At 35.2% G+C, this 22,831-nt stretch overlaps 1 protein-coding gene across 2 annotated transcripts in view; it reads left to right on the top strand.

The window, feature by feature from the left end:
* The first annotated feature begins 5,245 nt into the window (after positions 1-5,245).
* Positions 5,246-22,831, top strand: part of GYS2 (glycogen synthase 2) — a 57,540-nt gene continuing 39,954 nt past the window's right edge. For both annotated transcript variants that reach the window (XM_001363375.4, XM_007503531.2), the window contains exons 1-4: positions 5,246-5,636; positions 9,064-9,245; positions 10,679-10,870; positions 15,570-15,752. In XM_001363375.4, coding sequence (XP_001363412.2) covers positions 5,516-5,636; positions 9,064-9,245; positions 10,679-10,870; positions 15,570-15,752 — 678 coding nt within the window. In that variant the 5' untranslated portion in view covers positions 5,246-5,515. The remainder of the gene's footprint in view (positions 5,637-9,063; positions 9,246-10,678; positions 10,871-15,569; positions 15,753-22,831) is intronic.

The following is a 22,831-nucleotide window of genomic DNA, read 5'->3' as shown; positions in this document are numbered from 1 at the left end:
CAATTGTAATAACATCAAGGGACAATTCAAGGTGTATGAAGTGATCTTTAATCTATACAAGATATATGAAGATATCAAAGGTATGGACAAAATCTTAGACATTATTATCAACACTGAAAAATTAGGGAATATCAATAGTTACCAATCAACACATATGTCTACTCTATAATCCATGCAAACACTTTATGACAGTCATCTATTTATCTATCTTGAGGGCATTTTAAATAAGATATTAGTAGGGAATAAAAAGGGTTTCCAAATAAACATTCACCAGTAGACCACCTCATTTCCATATTATATTTTTCTGAAAAATGTACAATAGAGAATAAAAGATCCTATTGTTTGTTGACTTTTGACTCAGTATTTGATTCAGAAGAACAATCCTTACATTCTCTTTTACAATAGTTTCTGTCATATATATATTATAATAATTTATAATGGTCAAAGACCTTCTTATAACAAAACATAATGTGAGGCATAAAAATGGGAGGTGTAAACTCACCAATATTTTTTATTTAGTGTAACTGAGGAAATTTATCATAGAGTTGAGATTGAAGAGGGGATTCCTTACAAAGTGGTGAAACTGTCCAGATATTCATATTTGTGGAGAACATTGTGCAATTTATATTAAACTCATGAATGTTACAGATCCTCTTGGAAGAGAACTAGAATGATTCAAAGCAGTTTGGTCTATCCAGTCATAAAGTAAAGATTAAATGGATGAAGTCTTTATTGCTTAAATTTTTTACTATTTTGGATAAAAATCCTTTAAATTTTGTGTATGGTTATATGTTTGTGTACATAAGCATATGATTTTGCCTTATCAATATATTCTCACATTATGTTTAATGTATACAAAACATTTTACTATTTACAAAGAACTTTGGTTCACCTCAATTGAATTAATCAATTAACAAGTGCCCATTAATCATCTATTTAGCAGACTGGGTATTAGGAGCTAGTTATTTTTTTCAAGTTTGTTTATTTAATTAACTAATTTAGAATAGTTTTCCATGGTTACAGGATTCATGTTCTTTCCCTCCCCTTTCACACCATTTTAAAAACTGGTTCTACTGGAACTTGCATTTGTAGGAGCATTGAGACTGTTGGTTTAAGCAAATTATAGCTTAAAAGCAAGATAATAATTTTGATAGTTCAGGCCTGAACAATTTTATTTTGGAAAACAAATGTCCTTCTTCCAAACCCAAATTCCACTATTGTTTTTGTACACATGTTGCTTTCACTAATTATTAAATTGTTTACTTTTCTTTTCAGATGCAGCTAAGTATGATGTTTATGCTTATTTGTTTTAAAGCAGAAATTCTTGGTTCTCTTGATTTACTTTGGTCCAACTGTGGTAATGGCCGCCTAGAGGGACTGGTTTTAAGGATGCTTACCATTTAAAAGTTTCAAGCCCAATTTCAAATCTATTTTAAGTAATAGACTGCTAAAACTAAATTGAACAGGGACTAATGCCTGAAGAAGCTAAGAAGTATTGGAACATTAACAACCCTGAATTTCATTCATAGTTTTACTGTGAAGGATAAATCATTGTTGATTCAAATAAGACTTTTATATGAATTATAAGTACTAGTATTCCAAAGTACTGATTGATTCTAGGCTGGAGGTATGAAATAAAAGATTGGTGAAATCTGAAGTAGTACAAAACTACACATTTGGAAGTAGTTCCATAGCCTTTAGACATTCAGATCAAATTTTTTCCATTTTGGAATTTTGGCTGCATTTCAATTTCAGTGATTCTATTTCAGGGAACCATACTCGGTACTAAGTAGAGATAAAGAGACATACCGAGCCATCACCCACCATTTTGTGTGTGTTTAATTTCTGTCAAATTGGATCCTAGCTATAGCAGAGATCAACCTGCCTCCAAGACATCCTTGCAACAAATTGAACTCATCTGATTTATGTGTGTCTAATGCTTGAAGTGGCATAGAGATGCTAGCTTCAGAATCCCATTCCTAAAGGGTTTATAATGGCAGTTTATATTTATGAATGACTTCAAGGTTTACAAAGTACTTTCTGCACAACAGATCTGAGGGATAGGTAGATAGGGATAGGCAAATGAGGTGACTGACATTCACAGAGGTAAAAATCTGCCTAGTCACATATCTAAGTAAATGCTAGGTTTCTTGAATCTAATTCCAATACATTTCCCACACTGGTCTACTACCTTCTATATTTTAGAGGCTCCCTTCTGATGGGAATGGCCAAGTACACTTTGAGGAGATTTTTCAACTAACTGGCTTTTTCTACCTTCACCAAAGGGGAACATTGGCACTTCAATCTCTGGCATTCCCCCAAGGGTAGTACCAGCTTCCCTGATAAGCACTTGGGCTGCCAAAGCATCAGACAGAGCAGGCTTTATTTACATAGTAAAGGACTCAGAAAAAGACTTCTGGAAAGTTAAGAGACAATCCATCTCACATGCTTTCCTTTCAGACAGGCCTTCTCTACTCATGTAAGAATCTTTATAGTCTTTATGACTTACTGTACTCTGCCGGGTAGGACTTCAGCAAAGGAATAAATGCAGGAAACACTCAAACTCCAATCCTAGTGGGCTGCTGACTCTCCTAAGGTAGTATTTGCAACTTACTGTGCCACTTTGGGTGGGCCTTCTTGCATAAAGACTCATATCTGGACCTAAGAAATTATTAAGCACCTACTATGTGTCAGGCACTGAGGTAAGCACCGGAAGTACAAAAAAAGGAAAAGACAGTGTGAAATATGTAGACAAGATGCATGAAATACAAAATAAGTTGGAGATATCAGAGGGAAGGCAGTAGGATTAAGGGGGGACAATGGAAAGGTTTCTTATAGAAGGTGGAATTTTAGCTTCACCTTGAAGAAAAATAAAAAGGAAGCCAGGAGGTGAAGATGAGGGAGCATAACCAGTGAGATTTCATAGTCAAGAGATGGAATGTCTTCTTTGAGGAATGACAAAGAGGCCAATGTCACTAGATTGCAGAGTACATGGGGCATGGGGGGTGGAGTAAAGTGTAAGAAGCCTGGAAAGGTAGGAAAGGACCAGGCTGTTAGGCTGTTCTCTGCTGTTCTCTGCTATTATCCTCCAGTCTTGGTAGGAATTGTAAGCTCTTCTTACCAAAGTTTAACTCCTTTTATGCAGATATTCCATGTCTCAGCTTCTACTTTTCTCCATTCCTGAAATGCAGAGGGGCTCTTTTGACCTCTAAGTTTTTAAAAATCTCCTCACAGATATTCCATTGCCATTTAGGTGCCTCGTGTAGGAAATGATGCAATTATCTTTCAGTTGGATATGCTGGGGAGGGGAGGGATAAAAGAAGAGTTGTGTAATAATCCCAGATGACAATGCTAAAGTTCTTTCATGCTTCTAGGTTCTGGACACATCCTGACCTTTAATTCTTTACCCCACATCCCATAATCTAGACCTCCACTTAAATAATAGTATTGATGTAGTGCTTTAAGATTTGCAAAGCACTTTACATGAATTATCATGTTTGATCCTCACAACAATATTGACAAACAGGTACTATTATTACTCCCATTTTACTGATGAGGAAACTGAGGCAGATAGCTATGAAGGGGCTTGCTTAACTAGTGTCTGAGGTAGAGACTAGGGGACTCGTACGGTGTCATATCTATTGTGCCTCCTAGCTGTCTTGGATCTCCTTAGGAACTGTTCTTTCTTGGACTGCTCTAACAGGTCTTTCTTTTCCCCTATGGTTAGGTTTATGGTGACTTTGTCTCACTTATCTTCTCCTTGTTCCCAGTATCTTTGAAAGTATGCCTTCTACTATTTAGCTGGTACCACCCCTCCAAAATTAGTTTCAGTGATTCATTCTCACCATTAGGAAATATATTTTGGCTGAGAAATTGTTGGACATTCTTAATTAGGTCATTGATAAATATTTTTTATTCATTTCTGGTATTTTCTTAAAAAAATAAAGGTGAACACAGATGTAATCTCTTCTAAAAGTAACAAGGTATAAAACATGACAGATTTCAGTTGGTCTCAGCTTTAGTGCCATTAAGAAAAAGTATTATATTAGGGATTAAGAAATTTAGGAAATTAAGAACTTCATGAGGAAATGAGCATAATTTTACTTTGGGGACCTCTGTTTGAATCTCAGCATACTTACTGTGGGACCTTGGACATGTCTCTTAGACCTCAGTTTTTCTCTCTGTACACTGAAAGCTTGACTACATGAGCACTAAGGTTTCTTCTAGTCTATATTTCATTAACTTTGCACTACTAAAATGCATTAAAGATAAGCAGGTAAAATAGGAATAGCCATCCAGTCAATCATCAGCATATATTAAGTATTTATTATATTCCAAGGACTGTCCTAGTGGCTAGGGTTACAAAGACAAAAATGAAAGCATCTCCACTCTCAAAGAATTTACACTTAATCATAGGTACATGCATATACCTGTATATATGTTTGTGTGTACACAGTATATGTAAGTATATATAAGAACTCTATAAGTTATTTCATGGTAGAAGGGAAACACTAGTAACCAGGGGGATCAGAAAAGAAAAAAATAATAATTTCTTGGAAATCCAAAGGGATATTGGGGAATAGAGAAGGATTTAATTCATTTTTACTACTTCTATAAAATTCCAAAACTATATGGAAAGGAGAATTAGAATAGCTAAAAATTGTAAAGAGAAGGATTTTGTGAAATATAAGAAAGAACTTTCTAATAACTGGGTTGATCCAAAAATGGAAGGAATTCCTTCAGTTGGTAATATCTTGCCAGGGGAAGTATTAATGCAGGGATTTTGGATTCATTCTGCTAGCCTTTTCTCTAGAGACTCTTGCAAGAAAACTTTCTAGGAGGATCTGATACTGTTTCTCTTTCAAAGTTATAAAGTCGGGAATATGTGAAGCAAGTTTTTGTTCAGTTGGTCATGCTCAACTCTTTGTGAACCCTCTTAGGTTTTCTTGCCAAAGATACTGGATTGATTTTACATTTCCTTTTCCTATCTCATTTTACGGATGAGGAAATTGAGGCAAGCAAGGTTAAGTGACTTCCCCAGGGACATACAGCTAGTAAATGACCGAGGCAGGATTTGAATTCATGAAGATGAGTCTTCTTGACTCCAGGTCTGGCACTGAGTCACCTAGCTGTCCTTGTGAGTCAAGTAGCTAGGCCAAAAAAAGGCAGTATTTTCAGGAGGGGATGAGCCCATTAGGGCCTTCCCCCAGGGCAGGAAGGTATTTACCTACCTACCTGTGTTCATGGGTTTCACTTGTGTTTGCATCAGGTGGCTTTAGAGAACTGTGGGCAGGGATTTTGTTCTGACTGGACCTCCCTTAGGTAGCCCAGAGGGCAAAGAGAAGCTTCCCCCTGCAGCTCTCCTAAAAGCTTTAACTCTGTGAATTTACTTCTCCAAGGCAAATAAACTGGACCTGTGTCTGGCAGCCAACAGCCTCTGCACGTATTTCCCCAAGTATACCTTTCTGTCTCTCTGGGAATCTGGGAATTGTAACATTTTGTGGTTTAAGGGAAAATGATGCGAGGAAGATCGCTGTCTGTGACCTCCCTGAGTGGGCTTCCCCTGTGGGATGTGCAAGAACTTCCAGTAGAGGATTTGCTGCTCTTCGAAGTTGCCTGGGAAGTGACCAATAAAGGTTTGTAGTACACTTTTTAAGAACCCACATTCTTTTTTTTGGAAAGAGAGATTAGAAATGATCATAACAAGATTCATTTTATTGGTGAGCTCTCAGGAAAATATTCCAAAGAACTTTGACATTTTGTGATGTTTAGTTATTTTGGTGGGTAATAAAAATTTTAAGTAGGTTAAGCTAAAGAGGGGATTGTTGAGCATCTTGGAATTTGTCTGGAAATATATATATTTTAAGTGGGTTACAGAAACCAAGTGATTATGAACAAAAAAATGAAAATACATTAGGTTTGGAGGATGTCTGCATTTTTATTCTATCCCTCCAAAAAAATTCTTAGTCAAAAAATAGTCAAATGGTCTTATGGAGAAGTTGTATTTAATCTGATTAAATCAGACCTTGGTCATTTCATATTGTTATAATGTGAATTATTAAGCATATTTCCTGATCATTTAAGACAAAAGCTGGTTGAAATGGAAAGGTCCTTGCATTTAAATTCAAAAGCCCAACACTCTAATACCAACTGATCAGGGACAAAATATTTAGCCCCTCTGTGCCCCGATTTTTCCTCCTGTAAAATGAGAGGATAGGACTAGGCTTCTCTATAGTTTATTTCAGTTTCAAGTTCTGTTTTCTTAATGAAATTTGCAGCTAAACACTCATTCACCTTATTCTACATAGGAAAATGTTGATACTTCCATTAAATGAGAAAATAATTCTGCTTCCATTGTTCCGACTACAGAAAGACCATTAAAAGTAAAAAGGGAAATAGATATGCTGAAGGAACTATCTACTATTAATGACTGATTCCAGTTCTTTTTGGCTTCCTAAAAATGGTATTGGCCCTTTATAATAATTTTGACTTTTTGACACATCATAAATGATTATTGTATTAGTGGCCTCCTTAACAAATCCTATACAAAACATAATGAGAGAATATTGACAACAATATTAACAAAATTTCTATTGTTTTATTGATCATATTTCAAGGATGTACAATTGAAGGGGATATATTTCCACACAATGTGAGACTTCTAAATTGTTGATAGGTAAATGATAATCAGAATATAAGTAATTTAAAGATTTCTACATTGTTGAAAATAACATAATACAAGATTTCCAGTCCCTTCCAGTTCTAAGTTATATGATTTTTATAGTACAACGGTAACCAATCATAATTGATACCAGATATAAAATAAAGTAGTCCTATAGTTCCTGTTTCGGATTTTCTTATTCAAATTGGCTTAAATAAATTTAATCCATCAAGGTTCCCATCAGCATAAATCTTTATAAAATAGTAAGTCTTCCTTATGTAAAATGTGAAATCCTTCTAAAATCATAGAATGCAATTCTCTAATTCATAGTGACAAGGAGAAAGTTTTAGGGGGAAGGGTCTCTCTCTCTCTCTCTCTATCTCTCTCTCTCTCTCTATATATATATATATATATATACATATATATGGCATAGAGTTGCAGAAAACTGTAGATCTTTGAATCAGAAGTTTTATGACATCTATTTAAATGCTAATTGCTCACATTTGACAAGCAGCATAGTATGATGGATAGAAAGTCAACCTTATAATCAGGAAGAAATGGTTCAAGTCTTACATCTGGCACATAAGAAAGTCACTTGAAATTTTAGTGCCACAGGCAACTCTTTAATACTATTTTTATCACTGAGATGATGTTCATGGCACAGCATGTTCTCACAGATATGGGTGAAAAAAAAAAGATACTACATCTGTGTAGTACATTTAGGATTCCCAAGTGCCTTCCTTGAAACCTTATGGTATAAATAGTGCAAATATTATTTTCTCTATTTTATAGAGGAGGAAAGTGAGGCTCAGAAAAATTAAGCAGAGAGGTCTATCATTCAACTAGTGCAAGACAGGAATTGGACCTAGACCTCTTCTGAGTTCAAATCCCAGATCTTATTCCACAACATCACGCAGGTTCTCACTAAAAAGTACTTAAACATTCTCTGCCCAAAGTCCATGTTTTCACAGTTACTCTCTAGGGTGCATTACTCCCAGGTCCACGCACTGTGTGTGTTGGAAGCAGAAGGGAGAGAAATGTGGCTGACATTGAGCAAGAGCTCAGGGAGGTGGGAAAGAAGGAGGTGGTTCTGCTAGCTGGAGCCAAAAGAGAGGTGGGTTTTTTTTTGTATTGTTTTTTTCTTTAGCATTAGCAATCAAGCCTATAAATAATTCCCTCACTTCCCTCCCCACAAACTACCTTCACTACTGGCTAGGTTAAATCAACTTTACCCACCATATCCCTCCATATGAAATATACTAATATATTTATATTTATATACTAATATACTAAAGTATATTACTCTTTGGAGATATCGGTCAGACAGTCAGTTAAGAAACATTTTTTACACCCTTGATATGTGCCAGGCCTTGTCCTAAGTAATGGTTACACAAAGAAAGGCAAAAGCACAATGCCAGCCCTCAAAGAGATCACATGTTAATGGATGAGCAGGATAACGACCATGTACTAACAAGATATACTTTCCAGGCTGGTGAATGACCAGTGAAATGGTTTGGAGTTGGAATCAGAAAAAGGAATGTCATAGGCTGTCAAATGGAAATATAGCTAGATTGTTGAGTTTATTGAATAAAATGTAAAAAACCAAACCAAACCAAACCAAACCAACAAAAAAACAACCTGGGAAGGGATCAGATTGTGAAGGGTTTTAAAATGTCAACCAGAACATTTTATATTTGATCCCAAAGGCAAAATTCTGGAGTTTGTCAGGGTCAGGTGGGGTGATTTCTATCCCTGAAACAAACTTCCCAACTTAAGGCAGAACTTCAATGGTCCTTCCCTACTTACTGCTCTGACAAATTCCTTCCTTGGTTATATTTGTGACTAACAACAAGCTCTCCAAGATTTGAGCCACACTACAGATGATTCCGGGAAGTAAAAAGCAGCTAAAAATATTATTCACTTGTTGGAAAGATCAGGATCTCCCTACTAACACATCACCTCTATGGATGGACCTGCTGATAGAATTGTTTTGAAGTTCAGCTGGAGAAGATGGATCTACCATTTGGGAAATTGATATTATGCTCATGGCAATTGCTGTCCCTAACTCCAACCATTCTTTTCAATCATATGGACATAATAGAAGTGAGGGAGTCCTGACTATTGCCCCCTGAGAGGGTTTGTTGGAAGGGTCACTTCTCATACTTTCTTCCACCACAAAGTCACCCTCTGATTCCTAATAGTTTGCCAGGTATGTGGGAGAAAAAAGCCAATGTAAAGTATTGTCTTTATAGCAAATCAGACAAGGAATTAAGGGAACTAGATTACTAGAGATTTCTTTAATGGAATCCTAAATCTTATCTAGCAATTTAATTCATTTGAGTTAGAAAGAATGAAATATTAAATTCAATATTAATAAAACCATTATAAACTTTTTGAAACAGTTGGTGGCATCTATACTGTAATCCAGACCAAAGCAAAAACAACTGCAGATGAATGGGGAGAAAATTATTGTCTGATTGGTCCATATTTTGAACACAATATGAAGACACAAGTGGAAGAATGTGAGCCTCCAAGCCCTGCAATTAAAAAGGCAGTGGAAGCAATGAATTTACATGGGTGTCAGGTACTGTGCTTTCCTTAGAAACTAAGAAAGAGCAAAGAAGATTGCTTGAATTTGAATTGAAGCAAGGAAAATCAGTTGATTTAATATGATTCTGAGGTCAGTTGGGACATGAAGTCCTAACAGCAAATGTCTAATCACCTATTCAATGTTAGATTCATAAAGATAATTTAGTAAAAAATAATTAAGGAGATAAGTAAAATTACATCCCTTACTGTAGAAGGAGCAATATCCTATCCACCATCCAAGTTAGGTTAATTTTTCCTTAAAAGGTATTGAGACTACCCTTCAGACTTGATTGGCTTGGGAGATGAAAATCTTAGGCAGTTCAGAACACTTTTGTTTGCTTGAGTATAAAACACCCACAAGGAGTTCCACAAGTGCTTGGTTGGTGAAAGACAATGGACAACTCAGTCAAGAGAGCTCAGGGTAATGGAATCACTTTGAGGAGTCCTCAGTGCCTTCCTTGTTGTATATCCTTCTGGTAAGGCCAAGCAAATCTCACTTTGTTGGCTATTGAATGAATTATGAGTGTCTCATTTTATTTCATTATTAAACCCAAATGAACACTAAAAGAATACACTCTTACTCATATCCATGAGCTACCTTTTTTGATTTGCCAACGATGAAATTGCAATAGGTAGAAGACTGATCTATGACTCAATTTTTGTATTGTCATTCTAAAAGTCCTACCAAACTTCTGCTGCAGAATAGTCTTCTGGGAAAGGCAATATTGCTCATTTTAGAAATATCATTTATAATAATGGAAGTTTAAAAGGTTAAATTCTGAGCAGACAAAAGGAACCATTTTGTACCCTTAAGGATTGTTCTTCATGCCTTTTATTGATTTATGAACATACAAGAAATGACAGAAACAGACATTTCCTAAGTACAAAGCATTCCAGGCAGTTTAGCTGAGGATCTAGGACAATACTTAAGAAGCATATGTGAAATTCCAGGATAGACAATGGGTTATAATGCTTCAGAGAAAGGAGAGAGTAGTGGTCTATGGGAGGGGTTGGGGTAGTGACTATGTAATGGGTGGGAAGAGGAATAAGGGAGAAAGGTCATGAAAGGGATGAGACTCAAGCAGAACCTCAAAAAAAAATTCCAAATCAGAAGGATTTAGATAAGCCAGAGGAGAAGAGATGTCTTTCTAGATTGTTCTGCCTACATATGAGCAATACATGTATTGGGATACTCAGGGGGGAAATGAGCATTTATCTAATTTAATGCATGGATAGTAAGTGCTCCAATAATACATATGAATGGATAATTAGCATAGTCCATTAAGTTGTCTTTTGCAAATAATTATTTCCATCAGGTATAAAAATGATGAAGACAGCTTTCTATTCGACTTGGAAAATAATTTTTTATTTGGCTAAAGTTATATTCATTCAATAATCACAAGTTTTTTTTACTTGTAAAATGAACAGGTTCACTTTGGACGATGGCTCATAGAAGGAAGCCCTTATGTGGTGCTGTTCGACATAGGATATTCTGCGTGGAATTTGGACAGATGGAAAGGAGACCTCTGGGAAGCATGCAACATAGGAATCCCTTACCATGACCAAGAGGCTAACGATATGCTTATATTTGGGTCATTAACTGCCTGGTTCTTAAAAGAGGTACTACTTCCAGAGGGCAATATTCTAGAGGTTTAATGAAGCTGCCTTCCTTTTCAAACAACAGTAGATCAGTGTTTAAGAATGATTTCACGAGGGGCACCTGGTGTAAGAAGAGGCTGGCAGTAGTGGAAAGATTAGTGGGCTAGTAGTTCAGGCACCTGGTTTCCAGCCTCAGATCTACCATGAACTAACAATATTATTCTGACAAATAATTCTATCTCTTTCACTCTCATTTATATAAGGAAGAGGTTAAATTAAATTATGTCTGAGATCCCTCACTACACTGAAAATCTATTCTATTCGTTTTAGGTTAAGCAAGTTAAACGGTTATGCAATTATTGGTTTGCCCAAGACCTTTTCAAAGGAATCTGAAAGATGGTTTTAGCTGGTGTAAATACTAGTTTCTGGAACAGAGCCAGAAATAGAAATACTGTACAGCTTTATCTCTGTTCTAACCTTTCTCCTGAATTTAGAAAACTACAAAATAGTATTTTAAATCCCATCAGTCCTGCCAGCTCATTGGCATGGTTTAAAAAAAATCCCTGGGTCCTTGTTTTACTTGTAGAAAAGTCAGCCTACACAATCAAGGCAAAACAGGTGTGTAAATCCGGTTGTTGTCTATTTAAGTTATCAGAGAGACAATAAGGATTAGTAAACTGAGAAATGACCTTGGAAACAGGAAGACCAGAGACCCACTTCTGTCACTGTAAGAATGAGCCTGGCCAAATTACTTGAATTTTCAGTGCCCCAGACAACTCTCCGGTATATTAAGTTTCAATTGAATTGTCTGTCTGCAGCAGTGGAGAGAGCCACCACACTAGAAAAGAGTTGTTTTTATTCAATTGTGTCCAACTATTCATGACCCCACAGACCACAGCACACCAATGCTGTCCATAGGGTTCTCTTGGCAAAGATGTAGAGTGCTTTGCCATTTCTTTCTCTGGTGCATTAGAGAAAAAAGAAGTCAAATGACTTGCCTAGGATCACACATCTAGAAAGTGATTGAGGTCAAATTTGAACAAAGGTCTTCCTAACTAGGCTTAGCACTCTATCCACTGAGCTAGAGGTTAAAATAAATTAAATTATGTCTGAGATCCCTCACTCACTAGCTGCCTTCAAATAATACCAGCCACTAAATATCAATACTATTTCTATTTAATATTCATAATACTGTTTTAGTTTTTGAAAATTGCATTAATGTGATATTTTTAAAAGCATTCATTGAAGGCAGTGATGCTGCTGCTGCTGCTGCTGCTGCCATACTGAAATGATCTGTTATGTCTCTGTACAAAACTTCAATGTGCTAGAAAATAATTTTGCTAAATTTCCATTCAGAACTATAGCAGCAAATGTTTAAAATTTCAGACTTAAGGCTACATAATATCAACAACATTTATATTATGCATATATATATAATATAAAACTCTGTCTGTATATATAGATATATGTACATTCAATTGGTTGTCATTTATAATTTCCATTTGAGTCAGAAAGTTTGGTCTTTTGAAAATGAAGATCATTAATACAGGATAGGAAAACTCTCAGCTGCTATTTTCCATTTAGCTCCAAAGATATGCTATATAGGGAGCTTCTTTCTATGAGGTTGCTTTTTGTATCATTTTTCTTATTTTTATTTTATTTCTCTTCTGAACTTAACAAATACAATGAGTATTTCCATATGCACTGTAAAACAGTAGAATATTATACACAAGCAGACCTGCATTTCATCAAGTTTGCTTTTCTTTTAAATATGTAATAAATTCAGCTTGTACTTTTCAAAATGGGCCAGCTAGATGGAACAAAGGATACAGTTCCTGGCCTGAAATCAGGAAGATTCATTTTCCTGAGTTCAAATCTGACCTCAGACACTATGTTGACCCTAAGCAAGTCATTTAACCCTGTCTGCCTCAGTTCCTTATCTTTGAAATGAGTTGGAGAAGGAAAGGACAAACTACTGCAGTAACTTTGCCAGTAAAGCCCCAAATGAATCACAGAGAGTTGGATACAACTGAACAACTTTTCAAAGGAATCCTGCAAATCTGTGATTCCCCTGTTTCTCCTTCACTTCTTTTCTTTGTATTTTTAAAAGGGAATACAGGTCTCTGTCCTTGTCTTTCCTATTCTCCATCTTTCTCTTTCTTCATATGCTAAGATTGTTTTCTTATTCCTTCTCCTTTTCCTTTTGCTCTTTCTCTCAAGCCCTCTTTTTTTGTTTTAAGAACTGTCATTAATTAAAAAAAGGACTTTAATTTATATCAAATGTTTTATCCAGGCAAACCCATTTGAGCCTCACAATATTCCTGTGAGATAAATGTTATCGGTATTATTGACAACATTTTATAGATGAAGAAACTGAGTTGAAGAGACGTGACTTGCCCATAGTCCACAGTTATTAAATACCTGAAATCTGATTTTTTCCTTTGGTCTCTTTTTCTTCATTTTCTTCCCTCATTGGGCATAATATAGAACTAAACATATTTGTATAACTTACATATACTCAATAAAGTTATATATTTTCTGAGTTCAAAGGAATTTTCAAAGCAGATCAGGGAGATGTATTTCATTTAAAAATATATCATTTATCAGATAAGTGCTTTTAGGTTAATATTCTTTTCTGGGCATCAGAGACCCTGTATTCAATGACTACAACCATACTGAACTTTGGATAGATAAAGTGAGCATACAGTTTTATACTTGAGCCTGTAGATGATAGAAAGCTATGGGAGTTTGTTGCATATTGAGTTGATTGAAGAGAGTGGCATAATCAGATTTGCACTTTAGGAAGATTAGTTTGACAGCTGAGTAAAGGACACTCTGTAGGGGCGAGACTTGAGGCAGCTAAGTGAGCCAGAAGATTATTACAACATTGTAGGTGTGACGTGAAAGTAGTCTGCACTTGGGCATTGGCTGGATGAGTGGAGAGATGTGATATTACAAAGGGAGAAACAACAGGGCTGTGCAATATGTGGAGTGAGTAAGAGTGAAGCCTCAAGCATGACACTGAAGTTATGCCTCTGGAAGACTAGGAAAATGATGCTATCCACAACAGTAATAAGGAAAATAAGAAGGAAATAAATTATCCTTATTTTATAGATAATGAAATTAAAGAACAGAAAGATTTTATGGTGGCTCAGTAAATAAAGTGCTGGGTCTGGAGTCAGAAAGACGTAAGTTCAAATCCAAACTCGGTCACTTACTAGCTATGTGATCCTGAGCAAGTCAGTTAAGCACTACTGGCCTCAGTTTCCTCATCTGTAAAATTAGGGTAAAAATAACACATCTCCCAAGGTTGTGGCAAAGATCAAATTAGATAATGATTATAGGGCTCTTAGCACAGTGCTTGGTACAAAGTAAGTGCTATAAGTGTTAGCCATCAATAGTGGTTAAGATCACCCATCTACCTAACAAATCTAGGTCTTCTATCTTCATTAGATTGGGCTACTTCACCAATATTTCTATCTAGAAAACAAGTTTTTGTGTGAATACATTTAAATGTCCTTGGAGATATGAAAATACTTAGAAATGTTAAATGATACACTGAGGGTATGTATTATTAACAAATTCCAATTTTGTGGCATCGTGGAAAGTAGGCAAGATTTATGAGTCAGGTGAAATGTTCTACCTTTGATAATTAAGAGCTGAGTGATCATGAAAACCCACTCTAATTCCTTACTTTTCTTAACTTCATTTTCCTAATCTATAAAATGAGAATAGCAATATTTATTTTTTGGTTGTTATAGTAAAATGAAATAACATAGGCAAAGCATGCCATAAGATTCCTGACAGCCCTGTATGTCGATTAATATTTTTAATCTGTCTGACCATGATTCTGGAATGATAGGTCAGAGAAAGACCTTGAGATGTCATTTTATTTCTGAATACATCAGCTGATATTTATCCAAAGCTTTAAGTTTCACTAAGTTTACATAACATGATCTCATTTGATCCTCTGGCTTCTCTACCAAGAAAAACACTATAAACATTTTGTTACCAAATTGATGGAACTTTCCAGGAAATGCTAGAATATGGAAGAATAATGAAAAGTGTTTTACTTCTAGTCCCATTCACCTCCATCTGCCCCACCCCTCACTACCTCTATGTTTGTCTATTTGATCCATACAACAATATGACACTGTTTAGGGTAGTATTTATAGAGTGTAATCATTCTATTTGTACAAAATAACTCCAACATCCAAATACTAAAAAACCAAAGTTGTGTTTTGCTTATCAATGTTATAGTTGCCTTGCAATTTAAATCCTTCCTTTGGCATAGTGTCATATGTAAATTATGACATTGCTAGGCATTTTGAAAATTCTATCTCATTCCATCAATATAAAATCTCAAGTATTTGTCTTAAACTAAAAGGCAGAATGAGGAAAATGTTCTACATGATCTCTAAAGTTCTCTTCCAGTTCTACATTTGTTGTTCTCTTCATATGTTGTTCTCTTGTATGGGCCTCAGGTTCCTCACCTGTAATAAAGCATTGAACAAGATGATCTTTCAGATGCTTTCCAACTCTAAAATCTTGTGGGTCTACATGCTTCCTTGCAATCTGAATCCACATCAATAAATACTGAGAACTTTTAACTTTGGATAACATTCATAGGTAGAGGTATCTGTACTATAAAATACTGTAAATTCTGATCAAGGACAGATTCTGTCAATAGTTTTACTAAATATTTTTCTTTCTATTTCAGGTGACTGACCATGTGGATGGTAAACATGTCATTGCTCAATTTCATGAATGGCAGGCAGGAACTGGACTAATTCTTTCTCGATCCAGGAGACTTCCTGTTGCCACTATATTTACGACCCATGCAACATTGCTTGGAAGGTACCTCTGTGCAGCAAACATTGATTTCTACAACCACCTTGATAAGGTAAAATGATCCTCTCTTGTTCCCTCTTTTCTCTTTGCCCCATCTTCTCCCCACCCCCCCTGTTTATTCTTCATGATGAATGATCAGAATGATTCATTCTGATTTTTCAGAGTCCAGATTACAGAACTCTCACATATATGATGACCTTTTTCAGTAAAGATATCCATTGTAAAGCTCTTCAAATAAATTGCATGAATTTTTTAGGATTACTATTATTTATACTTTTTTATGACAATGAAACCACTGATAATTTGTATGTGGTTGAGCTAGATTCCCCCGAAAGGTAGATATGTTTGGTAGTTTTAAAGGTATTTCATTAGTATGGCCATTACTAAGCTAAGAATTTCTCTAGAATACCTATACTGAAAAACCCCATTAAATATCTCCCTCTCTAGAATATAATTATATAACTATTTTATGAGCTACATTTTTTCAGATGGCATTCAGACTAAGACAAAAGATCCCAGAACTCTTGGTATCTCCAAATGATTTGGGGGTACAGTGTACATAATAGCTGGTAGAGCTTTAAAGGATTCTCTCTTCTTCTAGTTCTGATGATACTATCTTTATCCATATGCTGGACATCAGGGAAATTTTTAGTATCTACTCCTAAGTTTGAGCACTCTATCCTACCAAGCCCTAAATAAAAAAGTGGCCAGGACTTCATAGGATGGGGGTCAATATTTAGTGTTTTCATATAGTCTTTTTATAGGAAAATATGATAGGTATGTAATGGGAGAGTGAAAATACTGAAACCTGGGCTATAATTAAAGGTGGGTATATGCCTCAGTAACCATACCTCTATGTCTGTTCACTTTAGAATATTAATCCAACATTGTTCTTCACTGTAATTCCATTGGCTTCCATGTGACTTTCTATTTCTACTTGACTTACAATTGCTCAACCATTTGGATAGTTTTGTCTTTCTGCATATTTATTTAGGTATTTGGAGTAACAATCTATGTGAATCTAATCTGAAATCTTCTAATAACTAAAAGAGGCAAATTATCTTATTGCTTTGGTCCTCAGATTTCTTTGCCGATCAAATAAGAAAGTTGTAATAGATGAACTTTAAGGTCCCTTCCTGTTCTAACAGTCTATTATTCTATGAAAAAAAAACACAAGGATGTTTTGGGGTTGATTCAGGGCAACAGTGACAGTCGCTGTTTAGATGATAAGAATGGAAAGTGGCATTTTCATTTCAAAAATATTTGCTATGCAGGAAAGGTCTTAGCAACAAAACTTAGCATTCATAGAGCAATCAATGACAGCTTCCTTGGAATAAAAAGGTCAACCTGACCCAAAGGCCAGATGATAAACATAAGGAATTCATTTTAAAATATGCTCATTAAGGAATTTGATAGGCAGCAAAGTCTTCAGACAATTTTCTAACTTTTTTTCTAGATGGTTACTAAGGTCAAATCAGTGATCTGTGACAAACCAAGTGGACATATCTCTGGTGTGGAATATTAGCTTTTGACTTTTGTGTAAGACAAGATATTTAAAGGGCCCAGGGCATTTTTCCTTTCAAATTAGTCAAAGAATGATGTATAACAATAAATAATAATTCACAGTATACACTGGAAATACTTAATTTCTTCTCCAGGAACATTTTTCTCAATGTATATGTAGTAGATGGTATTAATATTATAATTTTATTTTTTGGGGGAAAAGGAAACAAATTTATCCTTATTTATCTCATATCATTGATTTTATATTACTATTATTATCTTACAGAGATATCATATACTTCAACCCACTTATTTAAAAGAATTAGAATTCAACTGAAGCCCTAAAAGAAGCCAATTGTACTGGGTTACAAACTCATCATTGGCAGAGCCAAAAACTAGAACTCATATCTTTTGATATGCAACCTAGTGATTTCCAGAGTTCTTTTTGTTATACCACATTACTTTTCAGAAATCGAAGTAAAGTCTATCAACTTCCTTCTCACCTAACCATGCAGGCCTGAGCTTATCCCCAGAAAAGAGTTTCAGAAAAATACAGTGGCTCATTTTGCTTTATCCAAAGCAAATAGGGCCCTTCTGCTCTTAAGAACAACCCCAAAGAATGCAAAAATGAAGCAGCCAGGCACACTGACTCTCTGTTTCTGCCTAGGAAGAAAGTAAATTCCCTTTTCTTGCTGTTCAGTTGTTTTTTGGTTGTGTCTGACTCTTTGTGACCCCATTTGGGATTTTTTTGGCACAGATACTAAAATTGTTTGCCATTTCCTTTTAAGGCTCATTTTAAAGATGAGGAAATGGAGACAAACAGGGTTAATTGACTTGCCCAGGGTCTCACAGGTGGTATCTGAGACCAGATTTGAACTCATGGAGATCTGTCTTCCTGACTCCAAGCCCAGCTCTCATTGTGCCATCTACTTGTCCCTTTCTACTATTCCCCAGAATACAAAAATGGAGCAGCCAGGCATATTCTTTCTCTCTCTCTTTTTTTCCTAGGAAGAAAGTAAATTCCCTAGCTTTTTGAGGGCTCTTATGCAAAGGTGATTAAACCATTGTTCCATAGATTGGACATTTGAACTAAATGGCACCTAAATTACTTAGCTTACAACATTCACTAAGTTTAAAAATAGTAGTGTAAAGAATGTACAAAAGTAGTTGGACCCACAATCATTTTATATACTTTGGATTAATTCTGTGTGAGATGTGGGGCCAAACTCAAGATCTATAAAAGGAAACCAAACTGTGAACACCACTAAATCTTTTTAAATGTCCATGACGCTCATTTCTTCCTAGATGCTCTTCTATATGTCACCTAAAATGGACCTTACACCCACAATACTATTTTCATTACTGTATAATAAATAATGATAATATGAAATAAATATTCATCAGATATGTATAAGCTTTCCTTCAAGAGAATAGAATTAGAATACTAATGGTATTTACTGCATCTACATTGAGAGATTTCTCAAATTGTATTAACAGAATTAGTGAAAACTTATTTCCCCCCTCTCAATTTTTAAATAAAAATTGCTGATCTTTATTCAAGTTGTGTCTATGGTTAATAAAAAAAACATTTTATCACCCTCCCAAAATATGAGCTATGTACAAGCTTTGTGGTTTTTTTTTTTAGCTAGAATGATAGGTCCACCAAGAGTAAAATTAAAAGAATTTGAATTATAGTAACCTAAAACTTAAAAGGTTTCAACAAGAGACAAACAATCCATGTGGCAAAATGATGATCTTCTAGGTTTTTAAAGCTGAAACAAAACCTTGTTTTCACTTTGTCCAAACTGCTCAATTTACAGATACATAAACTCATGAAGTTCAGTGTGGTTTAGAAGTTTAAAATTATAGTTAGACAATCTCAATTTAAAATTTGAAGGAAATTATTTATGTAAATATCTAATACATTTTGTTTTTTAAAAATTAATAAAATTTGTTATTAAAAATCTAAACTATGAGGAGGCAAATTTTCTCAAGTAGTAGCAATATTTTGAACTTGTTATTCCCTCCCAGAATTTTAAAATAATAAATAAATAAATAAATATATATATCTGTAGCACTTTTAGAAAGGCATAAAAGTACCCATGTATGTAATGACTATGTAACCCTGCCACCAAGAAGAGTAACCTAGTACAGAATAAGGAAGAAGGGTAAAACTGGCATGGCCTATGATGATCAATATCTGTGCCTTTATTGGGAGTAGAGACAGATTGTTGGTTGCTATTTATTACAAGTTCAGGATTTTTAAATTATATACCTGTATTTGAAGGGATATCATGGAGGGATATGACCATAGTGGATGGAGTGGTTGGAGTCAGCAACATTTTATCTTGCAGTAATCAGCAGCTCCTGCCCAGCCCCAATGAATTAAATGGCAAGTTGACTCTCCATTTACATGGACCAGTGAGTCAGGTGGATTAGAAACTCTCCTCTCTGGGTCACTGAGCCTAAGTGGAAGGGGTATCTTTTCCTGGTATTCATCTAGCAACCAAGCAAGAGGACATTTCCATTCATTCTGATAGAGCTTGAACTAGGAATCTTGGTCCCTAGAGCAAATTAAGTTGAAAGAAATGGGGAAACATGGGGGGAAAGCCTTAGAGAGACCGTGATATTATCCTGTCCTATGGTAGAAAGATGAAGATACCAGGGTGCTTCTTGTGGGAAGAGAAATTGTAGAATTGCTGCTGGGAAGGGGATTGAGGGAGAGAGCCAGACTGAGCAGGGCCAAGGAAAGCTTCCTTAAAAGAATAGACTCAGAAATTTCAATATGTGTGTGTGTGTGTGTGTGTGTGTGTGTGTGTGTGTGTGTGTGTGTGTAACTCATAGTCTCAGTGCCCAGGCTTTGGGAATTTAAGACACATTTCTCCACATCCTCTTAACAATTCTGGGAATTATTAAACTGAAATAAGAGATTAGATCCAATCTTTCCAGTAGGGTCCAAGAACACACTAGAAAGCACAGTACTTGTTAAAGATGAGGTAACAACTCTCTATGATACAAATATGTCCCTGCAAAAATGTCACTGAACTCTAGACCAAGCTGAAAGTCTCTAGAACAATTGCAATGTAAAACATTCTTTAAATGATAATTTTGTAACACTTGAATAGTGATTTACATTTTGTAAAGCTCTTTTAGACATATTATCTCCTTTGGTTCTAACAACAAACTCTTCTAGGACGGTAGAGCAGGGGACATTTTAAAGACAGATTCATAATCCCTGCCATGTCATGTGGATCTTTCTCATCCTTCATTTCCTTATCCATAAAATAAGAGAATTCCTTGCAGTTCTAACAGTGTTTGAGTTCATAATATTACCAGGCAACGCTTAAAAAATAACAAAATTATAGAAAGAATCTCATTAAAGTGGTAAGAAAGTCATAACAGAGTTTGATAGCAACAGTCATGGCATATGAACTTTATCTGTTGTTACTACCTAAAAGAACTTCCACTTGAATAAAAGGGAAACAGTTCATTTTTTATAGCCTCTTAAGGTTACCTCTAACTTAAAATGTAGCAGTAAGATATAACAACTACTTTTTATGAGGATAGCTAATAGAAAATGATTTACAATTAATTTAATGAAGCACAAAGTAATCATGCAGGCTATAAACTCGGGAAAATCATTTTATCCTTGAGAAATAAGATTAATGATTATTTTTAATACTAAGTTGAATTTAAGCCACCAACATTTATGGACAATATCTATAGATATTATGAGAGTTTAGGATCTTAAGGGGAAAAATGAGTCAAATTTCTTTTTTAACTGTGGGAAATGAATGTTCTAGGCAGCTATATAGTGTTAATATCACATGTCAATTTTTATTAAATGATGAAAATAGGAAGTAAAAAATATTTTTTGTAGTTCTTAACTTTTGTTTGCTTGTTATGAACCCCTTTGCCAGACTGGTGAAGCTTAAGAACCTCTTTTCAGAACTATGTTTTTAAATCATAAAATAAAACATATAGAATTACAAAGGGAACCATTTATATCAAAATGGGGTTACCAAAATATATTTTTAAAAATAGGTTTACAAACCTTAGGTTTAAAACCCCTGATTTTGCTCAACCTTCAGAATTGCATCTTTGATCTCATTCTAATAAGTACGGTTGCATTTTCTCTATTTGACTAAATCTATTTCAATGATTTTCAGTTTGTCTGTGGATCTAAGACTTCATGGAGTAGATAATACCATGAGAGAGGAGGAGATATGGAAGTGTCTGTATGTGTGTGGTGATGGTGGTGGTGGTGGTGGTGGTGGTATGAGTTTAGGAAGAAAAAAAGGATCTGGTAGACACCAGAAGAAATAGGAAAACCGCTAGTTAATTCTTTGAATGGGCATGTTATTTTCATATTACAAGGTAAATACATTTAAATTACATTTAACATTTAATATTATTGTAATATAATATATTATATTATAACAATATAATAATATTAATATAATATAATAATAATAATAATTAATATTACCAGAAACCTACATATTAAACATCTGGAGATTATCTTTAGCCCATTGGTTGTCCATATTTTGTAATTTCAGAAACACTGTTGACCACAGAAGTATTGGTATGACAGACCTTGACAAAAATTAATAAAAATCCAACACTGAGCAAATAACTACCATATTAAACCTGAAGGAAGGCTGATACATCTTGGTAATTAAGTGAACAATGAGACAGAGGAAGAGTTCTTGATTAGAGACAGAACAGATAGATGTCAAATACTGAAAAAAGTGAGAATAAGCCAAAATAGATTCAGATCTGACTGACACCAGTTCGTATAGGAGACTTAAATGAAAAGGTTTGAGATAAGAAGGAAGACCAGTTATTGGAGAAAGGATATAAGCTAGGAATTTAGTGTCAGATTCAAAGGCAAAATAACAAGGTAGTCCAGAAGAATACGTTTATCTATTTCAATCTGTTTCTCTAAATCTTTTTTTTTTAATGATAGCTGCTTATTTATATAGGAATGCTTTTATTTGAACATGGCCATAGTTAGGGTCTGACATGCTTCCTCCTAGTTCAGTCATACACTCATATAATAAGACTCAGGACCATTTCTGTGGGGCACCCTTCATCCCTCTTATTCCTCTTTGTCCTGCCATCCCTGTGCCTTGTGTTCCTGACAGTCTGTACTGCCTGATACAACTATTCCTGATCCCTCACCTGATCCTTGGGCACCATCCCTTCTACGCGTATTATCCCATTACCCAGGCACCCAACTTTCCCTACTACAGGGACCTCATTCTTATGTCTGGGGAAATCCTCATGTTAATGAGGGATGGGAGGTCAATCTAAAGAACAGCCTGCCTTGGTGAGTAAGATGAGTATATCCATGTATCTTACCTGTCTGAGGGGCTCCTCATTATTTCCCATAAACTAGAGATTTTTATATATAGCTCTGTTAATGCTAACAGTTTTGTTATGTTTTCTCTTGTTTTGTTTTCCAATGCTGGAATGAAAATAAAACAACATGCAGTTTAGATTCATCTTGTAAAACCCTTAGCTGGACAGTGAGCCTGACTAGTGCTTGGTTTATAAATTCCACTCCTTCTATATCACTCTTACCCAAAAATATTTTCCCCAAGCTTAAGAATTCCTTGTCACAGT

The sequence above is a fragment of the Monodelphis domestica genome, chromosome 5 (assembly GCF_027887165.1).
Source record: "Monodelphis domestica isolate mMonDom1 chromosome 5, mMonDom1.pri, whole genome shotgun sequence".
NCBI classification, from domain to species: domain Eukaryota; kingdom Metazoa; phylum Chordata; class Mammalia; order Didelphimorphia; family Didelphidae; genus Monodelphis; species Monodelphis domestica.
The sequence above is the reverse complement of the archived record's forward strand: the minus strand, read 5'-3'. Positions and strand labels throughout refer to the sequence as shown.